Consider the following 20,113-nt stretch of genomic DNA (forward strand, 5'->3'; position numbering starts at 1 on the left):
CAAAAAAAAAAAGACCAGCACGCCCAACGTGGGGCTCGAACCCACGACCCTGAGATTAAGAGTCTCATGCTCTACCGACTGAGCTAGCTGGGCTTTTTTTTTTTCTTTATTGCCGGAAAACAATACATGCGCAGGCATAAAAAGTCGCTAGCCAGACTTTGGCTAAGGCGACGGATTAAAACATTTTCATTTCGATCAATTTGTCCATAACTGCCACCCAGTCCGGTGGCTGAGGTTGACTGCGGAGAACATCTCTCAGAGAAACTACACTTTCTATAAAGTTTTCCCTGACTGGTTTCACATTTGCGTCTGCGTGCCTAGCCGCCATCCTAGTTTTCCAGATGCTGTGGAGGCCCAGTAGCATAAACATATCGTATGGCACTTCGCCACTTTCTATAGGCAGGAACCGGATGCCATATGGAGTAACAGGTAGCTCTTTTTTTAAAGTTCTTTGCAAGATATCCCAGTGGAAAACCGGGTCCCAGCAGTCGATAAAGACATGTTCGATGGTCTCGGGTTTTTTGCACAGTGTGCAGTCGACGTTCCATGGTACGAAAATGCCTTTATCGTTTAGCCATGTTTTCACCGGAAGGGTACCCGAGTGTAATTTAAAGAAAAAGGATTTGACGTTCGGTCTTACCGGCATCTTCTTAACTCGATTTAGCACATCTTTGCCTGGGCCTCCGCAGTAAAAGGATCGGTATAAGGGTACAGGTATAAAGATATCTAACAAATCCTTGTACAATTTTTTCCTGGGTACAGCAGCCAGATATTCAGTCGAAAAATGAGAGCTCAAAATGTGAAAGGCAGCCACAACTTCACGTAAAAACCCAGTTACAGCACGATTCGTGGCTGGGAAACTAGACACAACAAATTCCGGTAACACATTTCCTAAGCGCACCTGCAACATTGTGCGCAACAAAGGATCGGTTTGATCACGTAGAAACAAAAATCTTGAGACAACTTGTTTCAGAAACAAGTTGGAAAGTCCAAGGCCACCTCTTTTGACCGGTAGGAACAAATTAGCTCGACTAGTTCGCTCCCAATTCGAGCTCCAAATAAAAACAGCAAACACTCTATGCAGCTTCTGCACGTTTGCTCTGGTGATGAGCAAAAACTGCAAAAAATACCAAATTCTGGCTATCAAAAATACATTGCACACACTTGCACGCGCGAAAACAGAAAGGTCACGTCCTTTCCATCCATCCGCTTTTTTCCTTGCACTCTGCGTTACCTCACCCCACAACTCTGTACTGTTCTTATAGTGCTCTAAGGGTACCCCCAAATACTTCGCAGGGGAGGTCGTCCATTGCATGTTAGCAAACACTGCGGGTGTGCTCTCCCAATCACCGTGCCAAAATCCAATGCACTTATCCCAGTTAACTTCGCACCCGGTCTTTTTGCAATAGGCCCGCGCAACTTTGACAACTTCTTTAACGCTTTCTTGGTCCGCGCAAAAAACAGCAATATCATCAGCGTAAGCAAGCACTTTTACTTGCACCGACTGAAGAGTGAAACCACAGATCCCATCATTGTGTAACAGCGATAACAGAAAAGGCTCAAGATAGATCGCAAAGAGCAGAGGCGAGAGCGGGCAGCCCTGCCTGACCGAGGAACAGACAGGCACAGGTTCAGTAAGCTGTTTGTTCACTATAATACGCGTAACACAGTTTTCGTACGCCATCTGTACACCTTGTAATATTACAGAGCCGACGTTGGCATATTCTAGAACGGCGAAAAGAATTTCGTGTGACACGCGATCGAAGGCCTTCGCCAAGTCAAGCTGCATCATGGCAACTCGTCCCACGAACGCATCGCAACATTCAAGTACAGTTCTAGCAATGTGCACATTCGTTCCAATGGTGCGACCTTTAATACCGCACGTTTGGTGCGGCCCTACAAGGTCCTTTATAACCTTTTGCAGTCTATTGGCAAGAATCTTCATAAACACTTTATAGTCGACGTTGGTCAGGCTTATCGGCCGATAAGCCCCAACGGACAGCAGTTTAGCCTGGTCTTCACTCTTGGGCACTAAAACCACGTGTGCTGTTTTAAATGACGGCGGCATGTTCTTTATTTCATACATTTCAGTGAAGACGCAGTGCAGAGCATAAGTGAGTTCGGCTTTGAAACTCTTATAAAAATCACTGCCTAGGCCGTCAGGACCAGGAGATTTTCCGGTACTCAGTTCTTCGATCGCTCTTCCCACTTCGCTTACGCTGAATGGTACCTCCAGCCCTTGTTTTATTTCATCTCCAAGCTTTGGCATACGAGACAAGAACGTTTCTGTAAAGCCCTCTTCTTCAAGCTGACGGCGCCCAAACAATTCCCTATACTGTTCAACAAAAGCTAACTGAATCATCTTGCTATCATTCGTTACCTCGTTTCTGTACCTAATTTGTTTTATTTCATTTTGAGTCGCATACTTCTTTTCGTCACTAAGCGAGCGTTTAGTAGGCACTTGGTCAAGCCAGAGACGTTCAGCACGCGCCCTTATCACGGCAGCTGCATACTTGTTTTTTTTTCGATAATCTCAAGTTTACTTTTTGTTTCTCTTATCTCTTTCTTATATCTTCCCGGCTGGGAACTTTCCAGGCTTACGAGCAAGTCAAGTTGGCAATGTAGTTCTTTTTCTTTAACACGTTTATCATGGCAAATAACGCTTGCTCTTTCAATCGCGTTCATTTTCACTTGCTGTTTGAAATCTTCCCATCTAATTACCCAGTTCCCAGGCTCTGCTGATAGCAATGCTTTAATACATTCATTAACTTTACTACCAAAAAGTTCATCCTCGAGTAACTGTGCGTTAAACTTCCAAAGATCCCACGAGAAACGAGATTTCTTTTCTTTTTTCCCCAGGGTAAACGCAACTAAGCTGTGGTCGGTAAAAGACATGTTTTTCACGTCGTAGCTGTTGCACAAAGGAACAAGATCAAGGGACACATACGCTCTGTCCAATCTCGCGTGACTTTCACCCTGAAAGTGAGTAAAATGCGATGCTACCGAAAGAACTTCAGCAACATCATCTAAACCATTTTCGTGTACAAGCGAATTCAACAATTCCGCACTTTTGTCGCGGACAAGTCTTTTTGTAGTTCTGTCCTGTGCTTTACATACGCAGTTAAAGTCACCCAACAGCACAATTAACCGCTCACAGCATACGTATTGTTCAAGACGCTCAAAAAATTCCCCGCGCTCGTTCTCTTTGTTAGGGGCATACACACATATGATCCTCCACAGTAAATTGCAATGAAGAAAATCAACTACAAGCAAACGGCCAGTTTGACACACAGTTAAATTCTGTTCGACAATCCCCATGGAATTCCTAATAAAGACAGCACAACCCCCCGATGTGCCAGACGAATGGCACACACAAATATTGTAACGTGTCGTAAAAGGCTGCACCATACGGTCCGTCTGTTCCTGTCCTTCGACTTTGGTCTCCTGGACGGCTATTATGTCGAGGTCATTATCGAGGAACAACCGGCTTAGTTGATACTGACGTTTTTTAGAAGCCAGTCCCCTGACATTAATTGTTGCAATGCGCAACGCTCCAACAGGTGTCGAAGCCATCTAGTTTAAGTACAGGAGCCGTATGGTGCGTACCTGAGGACACAAAGCGACGGCGGAGGGCGATTTGCCTAGTCCATGGTGCTCGATGGGTACAGTGCCGGTATTCCAACGTCTCTTGCACCTCTGCCTCATGCGTACGGACTGGAGACCCAGCCCATGCAGTCCGTCACCAAAAAAGGCCATCTCGCGTCCACAGAAGCCACACACAACGCACTCACTCAACTAAGGCGGCGGCTTAGCCGCCGCTCGTTGATCGGCCGGTATATTCGGCCGCGGTTTCAGCGTCGCTCGCCTCACACCAACAGTCTTCGGCGGTGGCTCGTCGCCCTCGCTCGCCTTAGGCTCTCCGTTCGCACTGTGCTCGTGCGGTCGCTTTCCTCCCTGGTTGCTGGTTGACGCATCCGTCACTTCCATGCTTTCAGCATGTTGGGGAACGACGGGAACTGACGTCCCACTCCCCGAGAGGACTTCGCTCTTTGACGTCTTAACATCTGCAGGCGGCGCTTCCTGTTGCTGCAGCTTACTGCTGAGCGTCTCCGCGGTTGCGGATGTTCCAGGAGTCGACACAGCCGGGGATTTTTCCTTCTCCGCTCCGTCGCCTGCCTCTGCTGCAGCGTCTTCCGCGTCAGCCTCGTCCATGACAAGCTCGGACGAGATGTCATTGTTGACTGGGACGGCAGCGCTCGCGTACGTGCGTACACAGCTGCTATCCTCATGTCCGTAACGGCGACAGGCGCCGCACCTTGGAACTTTGCACTCACGACGAATGTGCCCAGTACCGTGGCAGCGCAGACAGAGCGGAGCTCTGCACGGTACAACCACGAGAGCCAGCTCACCGCCAACCCTGACTTCGTGAGGGAGGCCAGTTTCACGCCAGGATTCATTTTCAATGAAACCAAGCGCGTCGTCGACCCCTTGCTGGCGACACCCTGGACGCGCCACCGTTCCTTGGTGACTTCGCTCACCTTGCCGTACGGGGCGAAGGCTACCCTCACGTCTTCGTCGGGCACGTTGTGCAGCAGCCAGTGTAGCTTGACGCGGACGTCTTGGTTTGCCGGGTCAATAACTAAACAACGGCGGTCCTTCACTTTTACTTCCCGGGCAGCAAGAATTTTCTTCACCGCATCAGCACTGGTGAAAGTAATAGCCCACACATGGCTCATGCGATACGCCCCCAAGGCGATAACCTCGGGGAGCAGCATCAGCTGAGCCAGCGCATCCCTGAAATCTTCGACCCGATAGGGGCGGGCCCGCACGTCAGCGTGCAAAAAGACTGTGTTTAACACAACATTTCCTGTAGGAAGGGTAGGCAGAATCACCTGATAGTCATCTTCCGAGGCAAGAATCCTGTTTCCGCGGCCAGACATGGCCGCTGTAGCCGCTCCAACGGAGCCCGTCATCGCACGTCTGTCACGCTCGGTGGCCGGAAGCCGAATCCCTGAGCTAGCCGGGCGACGAAGACGGCCGCAATAAGAGTCCCATTTATACGCCCAGCTCCTTGCTCCGAAGCAAAAAAAAGATCTGCACGCCCAACGTGGGGCTCGAACCCACGACCCTGAGATTAAGAGTCTCATGCTCTACCGACTGAGCTAGCCGGGCTTTTTTTTTCTTCAACATGGTATTTATTACAGTGATGTTATGTTCTATGTACATGAACTATATACAAACCATTATGAAAACAGTGGTAATCAATACATATTCAAAAGACATACACTAGAAAAGGGGCAATGCAGAGCACATCACTAATAGTGAGTGCCACTCCGGTCCGTACTCAGTCTGGGCATACACGCCTCTTAAATTAACAACCATTCGACTGAAGTGATCCTTTGTAGACACAACAGGTTCACAGTGTCTGTCCATCATGCGGGTTTTCCAGAGGCCGTGCAGTCCAATCAGAAAGAACATGTCCAGGGGTTCATCAACAAATGGCAGCGCAGTGAGATAGCGAACAGAATGTGGAGTCAGATGAATTCTTTTTTTAAATGTGCGTTGCAGGATATCCCAGAAGAGTACTGCATCTTTGCAACTGATGAAACAATGCTCAATTGTTTCTGGTTCATCACAAAGGCGGCAATTAACGGTAGACACAAAAATGCCCTTTTTATCTAACCATGTTCTAACGGGCAACGTACCGGTGTGTAACTTAAAGAAAAATGTCTTTGTACACGGCGAGACTGGCATCTTACGTACTCTTTTGAGTACGTCATGCCCCGGTAAACCAACATACAGAGAGCGGTACATGGGCGGAGGGAAGAGCATACTAATCAAATCCTTATACAACTTTTTCCTCGACACTAAAAAAAGGAACTCAGCAGAAAAACGAACAAGTAGGAAACGGACAGCCAAATACACCTCTTGCATTATGCCCCACAAACACGGACGGTCACAAATATTGGAAGACACAATGAGGTTGGGTAAAACATGAACTAAATTTGTTTGCAGCAGGAATGAACGTACTATTGGGTGTGTAGTGTCACGGAAAAACATGAAACGTGACACTATCTGTCGGACATACAGGTGAACTAGACCAAGGCCGCCAGCGCTTACAGGCCGAAAAAGGTTATCACGCCTCATGGATTCAAAAGACGAATCCCACACAAAAGTAGCGAAAACCCTGTGAAAACGCTGGATAGGAAGTCTTGCGCAACGAATAATTTGCAGTACATAATATATTTTAGTGGCGAGAAACAGATTACAGGCGGTCGCCCTGCCAAAAATTGAGAGTCCATGGGGGACAAACGTTAGAGCATAGCGCTGAAGAGTTGACACGCGGTCTTTCCAGTAATGTGCGCTATGCTTATAGGCACTCAGAGGGACGCCAAGGTACTTTGGTGGCCTGCATGTCCATGTTATACCAGCATATTCAGCAGGTGTCGAACCCCAGATACCAAACCAAAGACCGCAACTCTTAGAGCGATTAATCCGACTTCCTGACACCGAACCAAAGTCCTCCGTTAAACGAATAACCTCATCGATGCTTGGCTTATCAGTACAAAAAAACGCAAGGTCATCTGCATAAGCCAATACCTTCAGTTCGTGGCCCATTATTCGGAAACCATTGACAGCTCTACTGTTTATAACACTTATGCAAAGTGGCTCCAAGTATAATGCGAACAGGAGCGGAGACAGTGGGCACCCTTGTTTCACCGAAGACTGAATTGGGACTGGTTGCGAGAGACAGCCATTAACAATCAAGCGCGTGGTACAGGATTTGTAACAAAGGCGTATGCCAGTAGAAAGTATTGAACCGAGATTGACGTGATTTAAAAGTGCAAAAAGAAATGAATGGCACACTCGATCAAATGCCTTTGCCAGGTCAATTTGCAGCATTGCTACTTGTTCTTGAGCGTCACTGCAATACTGCAACACCGTACGCGCTACATGTAGGTTAGATTGTATTGATCGTCCCCGCAAGCCACATGTTTGATGAGGCCCAATCAAAGTAGACATTGCAAGCTGCAGCCGATTTGACAGTACTTTAGCAAAAATCTTATAATCTACATTAGAAAGCGTGATTGGTCTGTAGCCATCTACAAATCGAAGTTTTTCCTTATCATCGGTTTTTGGTATAAAGACAATATGACTTTTCGTAAATGACTGAGGCAGAAATTCAACATCAATACTTGTCTCAAAAATTTGGAGCAGGACAGGGGCTAGAACGGATTTAAATGCCTTGTAAAATTCTCCTGAGAGGCCGTCAGGCCCCGGAGTTTTCGAGAGCGGCAATTGATCAATTGCATCTTGCAATTCACCCAAGCTTAAAGAGCCACTTATTGCCTTGCACTCATCCTCATTGAGTGGGTTAATCATGGACACTAATCGCGCTATATGATCATCATCAGCAGTGCTAGACGTGGCAGCAAACAGAGAGCTATAGTGGTTTTCAAACTCGGTAACTATGACATCTGTACTTGTGACGAGGGCACCACCACAGTAGAGCTCAGAAATTCGCTTGGCAGCCACTTGACGACGCTCATCTAGCAAGGCCTGTCTAGTAGGCTCCTCAGAGTGCAGAGCACGGTTGCTGCGGGATCGTACACGGGCCGCACGATAGCGTTCTGCATCAAACTTCTGAAGGTTGCACTTAACAGCACCAATTTCCTCTGTGTATAAGCCAGGAGCCTCACATTCAAGCGCATGCAGATTATAAAGACTCTGAAGTAACCGTTTCTCCTCACCATGCTTGGGATAAGACTTCACGGAGCCGATCTCAATAGCTATGCTACGAACTTCTAGCTTAAACATCTCCCAAGCTGCAAATAATGGGACATCCATGACCAAGGAAGATTCCAAAGCTGTCATCACTCGCTGCTGAAAATGCTCATCATTTAGAAGCTCGGAATTAAGCTTCCACAGTTCCCACTGCGGCTGAAATTTGGGACGGGCGCATTCTCCAATCCGCGCAATGACCATAGCATGATCTGAGAAAGAAACGGGCTTGACATCACATGAAATGTGCCGTTTAAGGAGATCTACGGAAACGTAAATGCGATCAAGGCGTGAATGTGAGGCTCCTCTGATGTATGTGAAGGCGGATGGCAATCCGGCATCAATTAAACCTGCGTTTTCGGTATTAGACAATAATATACCAGAGCTCTTATCGGCGTTTTGGTTAGGACCTGTGCGATCGCGTGGGTCGCACGCACAGTTGAAGTCACCCATGAAAACGACATAACGATCACATCCTAGGAGAGTTGCAATGGCATGAAAAAAAACTGCTCGTTGCACCGGATTATTTGAAGCATACACATTGATAACCCTCCACGACTCGCTATGCAGTCGAAAGTCACAACATATCAGACGCCCTTCTATGTCAACCTGGTACTTAAAGTCAGAAATAGGTAGACTCTTCTTTAAGAAAAGAAATCAACCTGACGAAAGACCCACTGAGTGCCACACAGACGTTGTAATCTGTTAGGAAAGGTCGCAGCTATCTCTGTATCCACTTCACTTTCTATCTTAGTTTCTTGAATAGCGACAATGTCTAGCCGATTGCCCCAAAGCAATCGGCGTAACTGTACCTGTTTCTGCCTTGAACGGAGTCCACATATGTTGAGTGTTGCGACAGTCAACTGCTGGTTAGACGCCATGGTGGCTAACTGGAGCTTCAATCAGGCACCCACGGTGTCTGGGGGCATCACTCCGGAAGGTGAGACCTCTCTAGAGTTGACGCCCTTTCTCCTTGATCTGGAGCGCCGAGGATCTGAGCTAGCCGGGCGACGAAGACGGCCGCAATAAGAGTCCCATTTATACGCCCAGCTCCTTGCTCCGAAGCAAAAAAAGACCTGTACGCCCAACGTGGGGCCCGAACCCACGACCCTTAGATTAAGAGTCTCATGCTCTACCGACTGAGCTAGCCGGGCGACGAAGACGGCCGCAATAAGAGTCCCATTTATACGCCCAGCTCCTTGCTCCGAAGCAAAAAAAAGACCAGCACGCCCAACGTGGGGCTCGAACCCACGACCCTGAGATTAAGAGTCTCATGCTCTACCGACTGAGCTAGCCGGTCTTTTTTTTTTCTTTATTGCCTCCTTAGACAACAGTTCAAACAATACAGACACGAATAAAACACGCCAGTACAGGCAGACCTGGCGTGGTTAAAATTTTTTAGGTTCACCAAATCCTCAAGAACAGCCATCCATTGCGGCGGCTCCGCTAGTGCGCGATACACCTCCGCAACGTATGTCACACTCTCAATAAAATTTTCACGGGGAGAACGAACAACGATGTCCGCATGTCGAACCGCCATCCTTGTCTTCCACAAACTGTGGAGGCCCAGGAGCATGAACATGTCATACGGTGTGTCATCATCAGTCTCTGCAGTTAAAAACCTGATTCCTGAAGGGGTAATTGGTAGTTCTTTTTTAAGTGTGCGTTGTAGAATGTCCCAGAGAAAGATCGGATCCCAGCATTCAATGAAAACGTGTTCAATGGTTTCTGGTTTTTTTGCACAAAAGACAGCTTACTGTCCAGGGCACAAAAATTCCTTTGTCCTCGAGCCATGTCTTTACTGGAAGAGTATTAGTGTGCAGCTTGAAAAAAAAAAGTTTTAATAGAACCTCTTATTGACATCTTTTTCACTCTTTTCAAGACATCATCTCCTGGGCCTCCGCAGTACACCGTTCTGTACAGTGGGACTGGCATCATGACGTCAATTAAATCTTTGTACAATTTCTTTTTGTTAACCAAAGACAAGTACTGCAAAAAAAAACCGAGCTGTTAGTACGCGATATGACACAATAATTTCGTGCAGATAACCAGTTACACCACGATTCACAGCATCACCAGTGGTAACAATGAAATCAGGTAAAGTTTTAGCCAGTCGAACATGTAACATTGTGCGCAAAAAACCATCACTTTGGTCTCGTAAGAAAAAGAACCGCGACACAATTTGTCTAACAAACAAGTTGGATAAGCCAAGTCCGCCACTGCGAACAGATCGAAAAAGATTTGAACGACTAACCCTCTCCCAACTCGAGCCCCAAATGAATACTGCAAAAGCCCTGTGCATTTTTTGCACATTCGCCCGTGACATGAAGAGAACTTGCAATACATACCAAATCTTTGCGACAAGAAATACATTGCACACTGTAGCCCGCGCAAACATCGAGAAACCGCGACCTTGCCATGATGCAGTCTTTTCTTTCTAAGTCTCCATTTCTCCCTTCCAATATTCGTTATTTCCTTTGTAATACTGTAGTGGGACTCCCAGGTATTTTGCTGGTGTCGCCGTCCAAGTCATATTTGCAAAATAGCCCGGAGTCATGTCCCAGTTGCCATGCCAGAAGCCAACGCTCTTTTCCCAATTAATCTGGGAGCCCGTCTGTTTGCAAAATTTGTCGGCTATTGAACCACCTCAAGGACACTACTTCTGTCCTCGCAAAATACAGCGATGTCATCCGCGTAAGCTAACACTTTAACTTCTTATGACTGCAGTTTGAAGCCATGAATGCTTGCATGGCGCAACAGAGCAACACAAAAGGGTTCAAGGTACAAGGTGAACAACAGTGGGGAGAGTGGGCAGCCTTGCCTCACTGATGATTGAACAGGAACAAGTTCGCTGAGCGTTCTGTTTATTACAATACGCGTTGTACAGTCGCTGTAAGCCATCCTGACACCTTCAATAATCACGCTGCCGATATTGGTATGTTTTCGTACCTCAAACATTATTTCATGCGAGACCTGATCAAAAGCCTTCGCCAGGTCAAGCTGCAGCATAGCGACTCGGCCTGTGAACGCGTCGCAGCACTCTAAAACACTTCTCGCAATATGAGTATTAGTTGTGATCGTGCGGCCCTTGATTCCGCATGTTTGGTGAGGCTCCACAAGACTTTTAATTACTGTTTGTGTTCTCTTCGCCAAAACTTTCATTAAAATTTTATAATCGGTGTTTGTTAATGTAATTGGCCTGTATGACTCAACCGACAACAGCTTCTCTGGGTCTTCTGTTTTTGGTATTAGTACCATGTGACTTGTCCTAAAAGACGGGGACAGTCTATTTTCCTCGTACGCTTTGCGTACACACGCTGTAAAATCACTGACAGTTCGGGCGTAAAAGCCTTGTAAAAGGCTGCACTTAAGCCATCGGGCCCGGGTGACTTGCCTACAGGTAATTCCTTTATCGCCGTCACAATTTCGTCCGTGCTTACAGCACCTTCTAGGCTCTCTTTAGTTTCATCGTCTAACTTCGGCATGTAAGCAAGAAACTGTTCTTCAAATCCACTTTGCACTTGTTTTGCGCCGCCAAAAAGATACCTATAGTGCTCGACGAATGCCCTAGCAATTACCGCGCTATCAGAACTGATTTCATTTTGATAAGATATCTGTTTGATTTCCTTCTTCGTAGCGTATCGCTTTTCATCGCCCAGCGCCCGTCTATTTGGGCTTTCCCGCAGCCATAACCTTTCTGCGCGTGCGCGAATCACTGCTGCTTTGTATTTTTCCACATCAAGCACTTCCAATTCGCTTTTAACTTTGCTTACTTCAGCAGTGTACGCGCCGGGTTGCTCTCCTCCCATCCTTACTAGCCATTCAAGCTGCCGTTTGAGCTCTTTTTCTTTTAACGTTTTGTTGTAGCGTCGGATAGTGCCCCTTTCAATCGCCATCATTTTTACTTGGATTTTTAGTTCCTCCCATGCGACCGCGTACTGCGCAGGCTCCCTTGTCAACACATCGTCGATGTTTTCTTTTACACTATTAACGAAAGTGTCATCTTCGAGCAGTTTAGCATTAAGCTTCCACAGTTGCCAATTAAATTTCGACTGCTTTCTTTTCGTCCCTAGCGTAAAGGACACTATAGAGTGGTCACTAAAGGATACAGGTGTAACGGAATAGCAGTTACAAAGAGGTATCAGATCCAGTGACAGATACGCTCGGTCTAGTCTGGCATGACTTTTCCCCTGAAAATGTGTGTATTCTCGTTTTCCCGCGTTCGATAAAAGCATGCCAACATCTTCGAGGTTATGTTCATTGATTAGCGTGTTCAAAAGTTCAGCGCTTTTATCTCTAACGTGGGGGTTGTTTGCACGATCTTCCACACAACAAATACAGTTAAAATCACCCCAAAGAATAACAGCACTGTTGCATTTTATGTAGGGTTCAAGGTTATCGAAAAAAATAATTCGTTCTTGCATATCATTTGGTGCATACACACATATCAGACGCCATTGCGAACCGGCAAAGAGAAAATTCAAAACAATCAGTCGCCCGTTTTCACTGACAGTTAGAGACTCCTCGAAAATGCCAGCGCATTTACGTGTTAAGACGGCACAACCACCAGATGTACCTACAGCATGGCAAATAGAAACATTATAATGCGCCGTAAACGCTGCAACCATACGATCCGTCTGCTCCTGGCTCTCAACTTTCGTTTCTTGCACAGCCACGATGTCAAGCTCATTGTCTAGGCAGATGCGGCTGAGCTGGTATTGCCGCCGCCTTGCTGAAAGACCTCGAACATTAATGGTGGCAATCCTTAGTGTTTTCTGCATTTTAGCTATCGTTTAAGAGCAGGAACAGACAGATCGTGCAGTGGAGAAAGACGTATGGCGCGTAACAGCAGTCAGAAATGCTCTTTGCGTGCAGCATACAGTAATACATATCCAACACTGTCTCCTCTCTCGTACCTTGGCTTCCTGGTTGCTGGAACCTTCTTTGTAGTGCTCGACCTCCTCCTGCTTTTTCTCCGTATTGGCGCTCTCAGGAGGCAGTTCAGGTGCAGCCTTCGGCACGCTGTCGTTACCACCTGAAGCTTCTTCGGCGTCAGCCTCGTCCATGAGCAGTTCGGAAACATCCGCTTTCCCTCTCAGTCCAGTGACACTGGCGTACGCCCTGACACACTCGGACTCGTCATGCCCGTAGCGCCGGCAAAGCGCACAACGCGGTACACGACATTCTCGCCGTACGTGGCCTTTGTTGCGGCACCGAAGGCAAAGCGGAGCCCTCCCCGGGACAACAACTAGTGCCTGCTCCCCACCAATGCGCACCTGATGGGGCAAATCGTCGACCGACAGGCCCGTTTTGAGCCTAAGAGTCACCAGTCGCGTCGACGACCATTTGTCCTGTACGCCTTGAACTCGCCACCGTTCCCTTGCAACTTCAGTGACCTTTCCATATGATGAAAAGGCATGGCGTATGTCTTCATCAGGCACGTTATGCAGCATCCAGTGTAGCTTCAGATGAATGTCTTGATTGGTGGGGTCGATGACCCCACAGCGCCGCTCTTTCACTTTTATGTCGCCCTCGCTGAGTATCTTCTTCACACCTTCGCCGCTTTTGAATGTCACTGCCCACACATGGCTCATTTGATACGCCCCCAGGGCGACTACCTCGGACAGCAGCGATCAGCCAGCCAGCGCATCTCGGAAATGTTCCACACGATATGGTCGATACCGCACATCTGCATGCAAAAAAATGGTATTTAAAACAACACGACCTGCTGGTAGCTGAGGAAGAAGCACTTGATATTCCTTGTCGTCGTTGGCAACACCCCTAGTACCGCGGCCCGGCTGGGCCGCTGAAACCGCTCCTGACGAGCCAGACATTCCGTGACCGGACGTCCTGCTCGAAAGCCGGAAATGGAATTTCCTGAGCTAGCCGGGCGACGAAGACGGCCGCAATAAGAGTCCCATTTATACGCCCAGCTCCTTGCTCCGAAGCAAAAAAAAAAAGACCAGCACGCCCAACGTGGGGCTCGAACCCACGACCCTGAGATTAAGAGTCTCATGCTCTACCGACTGAGCTAGCCGGGCGACGAAGACGGCCGCCATAAGAATCCCATTTATACGCCCAGCTCCTTGCTCCGAAGCAAAAAAAAAAAGACCTGCACGCCCAACGTGGGGCTCGAACCCACGACCCTGAGATTAAGAGTCTCATGCTCTACCGACTGAGCTAGCCGGGCTTTTTTTTTCTTTATTGCCGGGCTCCGACACGGTACACAAACACAAAAGGAAATTTACATTGTACCCCTTTCAGGTGGTACTCACACTCAACCGTCTGCTGCAGGCATCGTCATGCTAAAAGTCCTTTAAGGACACCAAGGGCTCTACCCTCGAGAGCCACTCAGGAACGTGAGCACCCGTTTTCTGTATTTCAACAAACCAGTGCACACTCTCGCGGAAGTAAATTCGTGCAGGCCTCGCATCCGGTTCACAGTGGTATCCAGCCATTCGTGAGCGCCAAATAGCGTGGAGGCCCAGCAGCAGTATTGCATCATAAGGCACTCCCTCTTCGTTCTGTAGAGGGAGATACCGTATTCCATACGTGTCTAGAGGCAAGTCTTTCTTCAGCGTTCTTTGCAAGACGTCCCAGAAGTAGACGCCTTCCCAGCAGTGCAAGAATACATGATCGATTGTCTCTGGCTTCTTACATATCAGACAATCTGAACCCCAAGGAAGAAACATTCCCTTTTTCTCCATAAATGCTTTGACGTCCAGTGTTTCTGTGTGTAATCTGAAAAAGAAGCTTTTGGCTGCTGCTGGTACCTGCATTTTCTTCAACCTCTTCAACACATTACCGCCCTGGCCTCCACGGTATGTGGCCCTGTACAATGGTTCAGGCAGAACAACATCTCGTAAATCCCGATAGAGTGTTTTCTTTTTTACAGTCGAGAGGTACTGCTGCGAAAAACGAGCAGCTAGAAATCTAACACTCATAACCACTTCTCTGGTGTATCCAAAAATACGACCTTGAATGTTATCTGTTCCAACAATCCATTCCGGTAATGCATGGCCCAGCCTTACTTGACAGATTGTGCGCAAGAACGGGTCACTCGCGTCTCGAAAGAATAAAAATCTGCTGACAATTTGGCGCAAAAACAGATGGCCGAGCCCTAGTCCTCCGTCTTTTACACTTCTGAACAAATTTGTCCGGCTGCATCGTTCCCAGCTCGAGGCCCAGACAAACACTGCAAAGATGCGGTGCAGTTTTTGCACGTTAACTCGCGAACAGTGCAGTACCTGCATCACGTACCACAACTTGCTGATGAAGAATAAGTTGCACACTGTAGCTCTGGCAAATGTAGATAACCTAGCCCCTTTCCACTTGTCAGTTTTTGCACGGGTGTCTTCCAGCTGCCTTTTCCAATGCGGTTCGCTATCTCGATAACATTCCAGTGGGACACCTAAATACTTCACTGAGATCGTCACCCAGGACACATTCGCAAAGTTAACAGGAGTGGTTGGCCACTCACCATGCCAGAAGCCAATACATGTGGCCCAGTTGACTCGACTTCCTGTCGATTGACTAAATTGCCGAACACAATCAATGGCCTTCCTTATGCTCTCATAATCAGTAGCGAAAACAGCTACGTCATCCGCATAAGCCAGCAACATAATTTCTGTCGCTTGTAACTTAAAACCTTGAATACCGTCATTCTGTATTATGCTCAAACACAGGGATTCTATGTATACCCCAAACAAAAGAGGGCTTAGGTGGCAGCCTTGGCGCACCGAACGCTTCACGCTTATGGGGGCCCCCAAACTCTTATTTACTATTAGTCTCGTTGTGCAGTTTCGGTACGCCATGGCCACTCCCTTCCTGATGACTGACCCGACATTCACGTGATCCAAAATTAAAAACAAAAGTTCATGTGCCACGCAGTCAAACGCTTTTTCCAGGTCTAACTGAAGGATAGCAACAGGACTGTTCGTAATATGACAACACTCAAGAACACATCTTGCTTTATGAATATTAGACACAATAGAACGACCTTTGATGCCGCACGTCTGATGAGAACCAACTATCACATTCATTACGCTTTGTAACCGCCTTGCTAGCACCTTCATGAATATCTTGTAGTCCACGTTCGTAAGTGGAATCGGCCTGTAGGCTGTAACATGCTTTAACTTTTCACTATCTTCCGTTTTCGGAATTAGGACAGTGTAAGATACGCCAAAGGAAGGAGGTAGTGCTTTTAATTCATATGCGTCATTAAAGAGTACCGTTAACAAAGGGGAAATGTCTTGCTTAAAGGCTTTATAGAAAGCCGCACTTAAACCGTCTGGTCCAGGCGACTTACCCGAGTTTAAATTTCCTATTGCTGTTTGCACTTCGGATTCAGTAATTGGTGCCTCTAATCTCTGTTTCTGTTCGTCATCTAATCTTGGCATCGCTCCTAGAAACCTTCCCTTGAATGTGTCGATGTCTACGTCGTGTTTTGCGAAAAGCGCCTGATAGAATTCAGCAAAAGCTTGCTTTATATGCGTTTCGTCATCTGCTACGACACCTCCCCATTCAATTTTATCAATCCTATTGCGCTCAGCCCGTGCTTTTTCCATGCCCAATGCTCGTTTTGTTGGTGTTTCACCGAAAACCGCCTCTTCGGCTCTCGCACGCACCAGCGCACCGCGATAACGCTCTTGTTCCATAACTTCAAGCTTTTGTTTAATTTTCTTTACGTCCTCAATCCACTTACCAGGAGCTTTACTCTCCTGCTCAATTAGTTTCCGCAGCAGTTCTCTTAAATCCTTTTCCTTTATTTTTTCCTCTTTTTTCAAGCAGCTAGCCTTTTCAATTGCGTATATTTTAATTTGCTGCTTACATAGTTCCCACTGCTCCCATAACTTTTATCTTGAATTTGGGTCTACTTTGCCAATTTCTTCTTTTATATTGTCACAAAAACGTTCACACTTTAACAGCTTATCACTAAATTTCCACAAGTCCCAATTAAAAGCATTGTCCCGTTTTGCTGTTCCTATCCTGCACTGTACCAAACAGTGGTCCGAGAAGGACACAGGTTCAACCTTGTAATTGTTGCATTTTGGCAGCAAGTCTACCGCCATATAAATACGGTCTAGACGTGCGTGACTCGTACGCTGAAAGTGCGTGAATTGCACATCCCGCTCACCCTCTAAACAGTCAGCCACATCTTCAATATTCCATTTTTCCACTAACTCGGACAGTCTTTCGGTGCTTATGTCTCTGAATATTCTATCACTTGTTTTGTCACGCGCAGCCAAGACACAGTTGAAATCACCCATGACGATCATTTGCCTTTCGACAGTGAAGTACTCCTCAACTTTTCCAAAAAACGCTGCCCTCTCGTCAACTTTGCTAGGTGCGTAAAGGTAGATCATTCTTCACTCCACATTCATGTAAGCATAATCAAGCACAGTAAATCGTCCATGAGAACATGTTGCATAAGCCTGAACAACCAGGCCCGTCAGCTTTTTGACGAAGAGCACACACCCAGCCGGCGTTCCAACTGCATGAGCCACTACTGCGTAATACCTACACTTGAAACGCTGCACCATGCTCCCGGTCTCTTCCTCCCCGTCTACTTTAGTTTCTTGTACCGCCAACAGGTCAATGTCACAGTCTGTTATAAGTCGATATACTTGACTCTGTTTTCTTTTCCCCGCCAACCCCCTTGCATTAAGTGTGGCTATTTTCAGACAACATAGCGGAGCCATTTCGACAAAAAGGTGTAGAGACCGAGAGCATGGCGCTTACCTCTCACGTCCAGCGTATCGCTAGACGCTTTGTGTGACGCCAGGGTCCTCAGGTCGGTCGCCGTGGCCTTGCCGCAAAGGTGAACTTGCGGCGACTCGTCTTTCAGATGAAACGTTGGGGCGCGGCTTGAATGCAGGCCTCCGGGCCTGCGCGGCTTTCGTTGGAGGCTCCTCTGCAGTGGTGGTAGTATCGTTGGTCCCTTGGTTGAGAGTCAGATTGTGAGGGCGCTTGACGGGAGCACTAACGGTCGCCATGCGGCTGTCGCCGTCATCCCTGCCCTCGTCGCTGCACATAGGTTCGGGCACCTCGGTTTTTGAAGCACCTGCAGATCCGCCGTCCCCTGCCGTTTCGGTCGCCGCGGCGCCTGGAAGTTCAGGCTCCTTCCCTTGGTCGCTGGGCGTCTCGGTGTCCTCCGCGGAAGCAGGTGAGGAGATGGTGGCTGCTGCTACCTTCCCCGCTCCCCCTGCCCCCTTAGCCGCCTCCTCAGCTTCAGCGGCATCCATTTGCATCTCCGCCTTTTCGTCCTCCAACGCAGCTCCCGTGGCCGATGCGTAGGTGCGAATGCAATCAGCCTCACCATGACCGAATCGCTTACATTTCTGACAGCGAGGAATTTTGCATTCCCGCCGTACGTGTCCAGTGCCGCGACAGCGCAGACATTGCATTGGCCTACCAGGCACAACCACAAGCGCAAGCTCTCCCGCCACCCTCAGCTGATGAGGAATGTCTTCGACTGTTACGCCAGGCTTCATCTTCAATAAAACAGTCCTTGTAGTAGAGGCCTTTTCAGTCATTCCTTGAACTCGCCACCTTTCGCGGGTCACTGCGGTGATCTTTCCGAACGCTGTAAATGCCGTTCTGATGTCCTCGTCATCGACGCCGGGCAGCATCCAATGCAGCCGTAGTTTGACGTGCTGGTCCTCAGGGTCGATGATCATGCACCGGCCCCCTTTCACTTGCATTTCCTTCACGGCGAGCAGCCGCTTGGTTGCCTCGGGAGTGCTGAGGGCATGGAGGAAGGAAAACTAAGGAGAGGCCCTTCGTATTCCCAATGCATTGGCGAGAATGTGGCGGAAGTGACGTCAAAATTTAGGCTTAAAAAGTCGGGCCACTAGCAACGTTGTCGTTGTTGCTAAGAAAACTCGGGCCACTAGCAACGGCGTACGGCGTCGTTGTTGCTAGGGGCCCGAGTGTTTCTCGGTGGCGGTGGACGGGCTTTCGGCACGGTGTGTTCGGCCTTGCGTGTTAAAGTCTACATGCCTGGCGTCGCGACGTTACGCACGCATCTAAGATTGCTTTTAAATGCAGCAAATAACCGCTCATTTGATATTTTGTTCGTCAAACTTGGTGTCGTTACGCGGAGCGATCGATGCATTGAAATGAATCTCGCGAAAAGGTGGCACTCCGGAACCGCGCTTCGACACGCGAAGAAGCGTTGATTGTTTTGATCAGCGAACTTTCGCACCTCACCAAACAGTACAGAAACATGAAGCCGCTCTCGGCGATGCTGAGCTGCGTTTCGAAGGCCACGGCGGGTGTACGGTAGCCCGAGGAGGATGGTGAGCTGTCTTTCTTCGCCTGGCGTCGGAAAAGGTTCACCGCACCTGTGCGCCGGTTTGTGTTTAGGTGCGTGTTTACGAGGAGGGAGGTGTAGGAGTGTAGCGGCGAGCGGCGCGTTTTTTTTTATACCTTTCTTTTACGAAGCGCTTGCGAGCCGCGCACGAATCCCGCCCCGTAGCTCGGTGGAGAAAGAAGATAGTGAGGAGAGCCGAGCCAACTTCCGGTTGCGGGGCGGCTTCACAAAAAGTGACGTCAGGGCCTCTCCTTCTTTCCTTCCTCCATGGCTGAGGGTCACCGCCCATACGTGGTTAACCTGGTACGCCCCCACCGCTATCACGTCAGGGAGAGTTCCGTTCTTGACCAGGGCATCACGGAAGTCTTCGACTTTGAAAGGCCGCCGTCGCACATCGCCATGAAGAAAAACAGTGTTTAACACCAGCCGTCCGGTAGGCAAAGTTGGCAAAAGAACCATAGAGTAATATAGAAGTAAAGAGCGGACACTCCCGTAGGCCCCAGCGGCCGACTTTTGTGCACAGCGCACCTAGCGGACCCGGGGAAACGCACTGGCCTCAGAGATGATAGATTAAAACAGGAATCTTGGAGGCTCTACTTTCATTGCGTCTTGTGCGTTCCCCACTCTCGCGGAGGAGGCGGTGTCACATTGCCCAGCTGAACAGCCGGCCACCAGCGTGACGATTACGGAGCACGCAACGATTATCCAGGTTTCGACGTGCAACGCTCGTCAAAAGCGTTTGGCTTTGATCGCTTGCCTGGACGCCGCGGCGAACACGTCACCCACAAGCCGCAAAGGCGTTATGCCACGCATCGCGTGCGCTTGGCAAGCGGCAGTGAACCTACTACGTGCATTCTGTCAGGGTGACAATGAGCGCATCAGTCACTCCGCAGAAGGAAGCCAAGACATGCCAGGACCATACTCTTTTTCTTTTTTTTTTATTTGCACGTTCAGTGCCGTCTGGCGGAAACGGGGAAGCGCCGAACTCGGCCGCGAAAGGGCCCGAGTGTCCGCTCT

At 48.4% G+C, this 20,113-nt stretch overlaps 1 protein-coding gene, 5 non-coding genes and 2 pseudogenes across 6 annotated transcripts; all 8 read right to left on the reverse strand.

Moving 5' to 3' along the window:
* Window positions 1-20: 20 nt before the first annotated feature.
* Window positions 21-93, reverse strand: TRNAK-CUU (transfer RNA lysine (anticodon CUU)). Its single transcript has one exon. It is a non-coding gene; the product is annotated as a tRNA-Lys (tRNA).
* A 3,576-nt stretch (window positions 94-3,669) lies between these two features.
* Window positions 3,670-4,973, reverse strand: LOC149362090 (uncharacterized; annotated as a pseudogene).
* On the reverse strand, window positions 4,970-13,376 carry LOC149362091 (uncharacterized; annotated as a pseudogene).
* On the reverse strand, window positions 5,100-5,172 carry TRNAK-CUU (transfer RNA lysine (anticodon CUU)). The gene has a single exon. It is a non-coding gene; the product is annotated as a tRNA-Lys (tRNA).
* TRNAK-CUU (transfer RNA lysine (anticodon CUU)) lies at window positions 9,010-9,082 on the reverse strand. Its single transcript has one exon. It is a non-coding gene; the product is annotated as a tRNA-Lys (tRNA).
* A 374-nt stretch (window positions 13,377-13,750) lies between the features above and the next one.
* On the reverse strand, window positions 13,751-13,823 carry TRNAK-CUU (transfer RNA lysine (anticodon CUU)). The gene has a single exon. It is a non-coding gene; the product is annotated as a tRNA-Lys (tRNA).
* A 76-nt stretch (window positions 13,824-13,899) lies between these two features.
* On the reverse strand, window positions 13,900-13,972 carry TRNAK-CUU (transfer RNA lysine (anticodon CUU)). Its single transcript has one exon. It is a non-coding gene; the product is annotated as a tRNA-Lys (tRNA).
* Window positions 13,973-17,441: 3,469 nt separating this feature from the next.
* On the reverse strand, window positions 17,442-18,476 carry LOC149362096 (uncharacterized). The gene has a single exon (XM_089569644.1). The coding sequence runs from the start codon at window positions 18,459-18,461 to the stop codon at window positions 17,544-17,546; it is 918 nt and encodes a 305-aa protein (XP_089425770.1). The 5' UTR covers window positions 18,462-18,476; the 3' UTR covers window positions 17,442-17,543.
* Between the last annotated feature and the right edge of the window lie 1,637 nt (window positions 18,477-20,113).

The sequence above is a fragment of the Amblyomma mixtum genome, chromosome 2 (assembly GCF_055824585.1).
Source record: "Amblyomma mixtum isolate Tamu chromosome 2, ASM5582458v1, whole genome shotgun sequence".
Lineage (NCBI taxonomy): Eukaryota > Metazoa > Arthropoda > Arachnida > Ixodida > Ixodidae > Amblyomma > Amblyomma mixtum.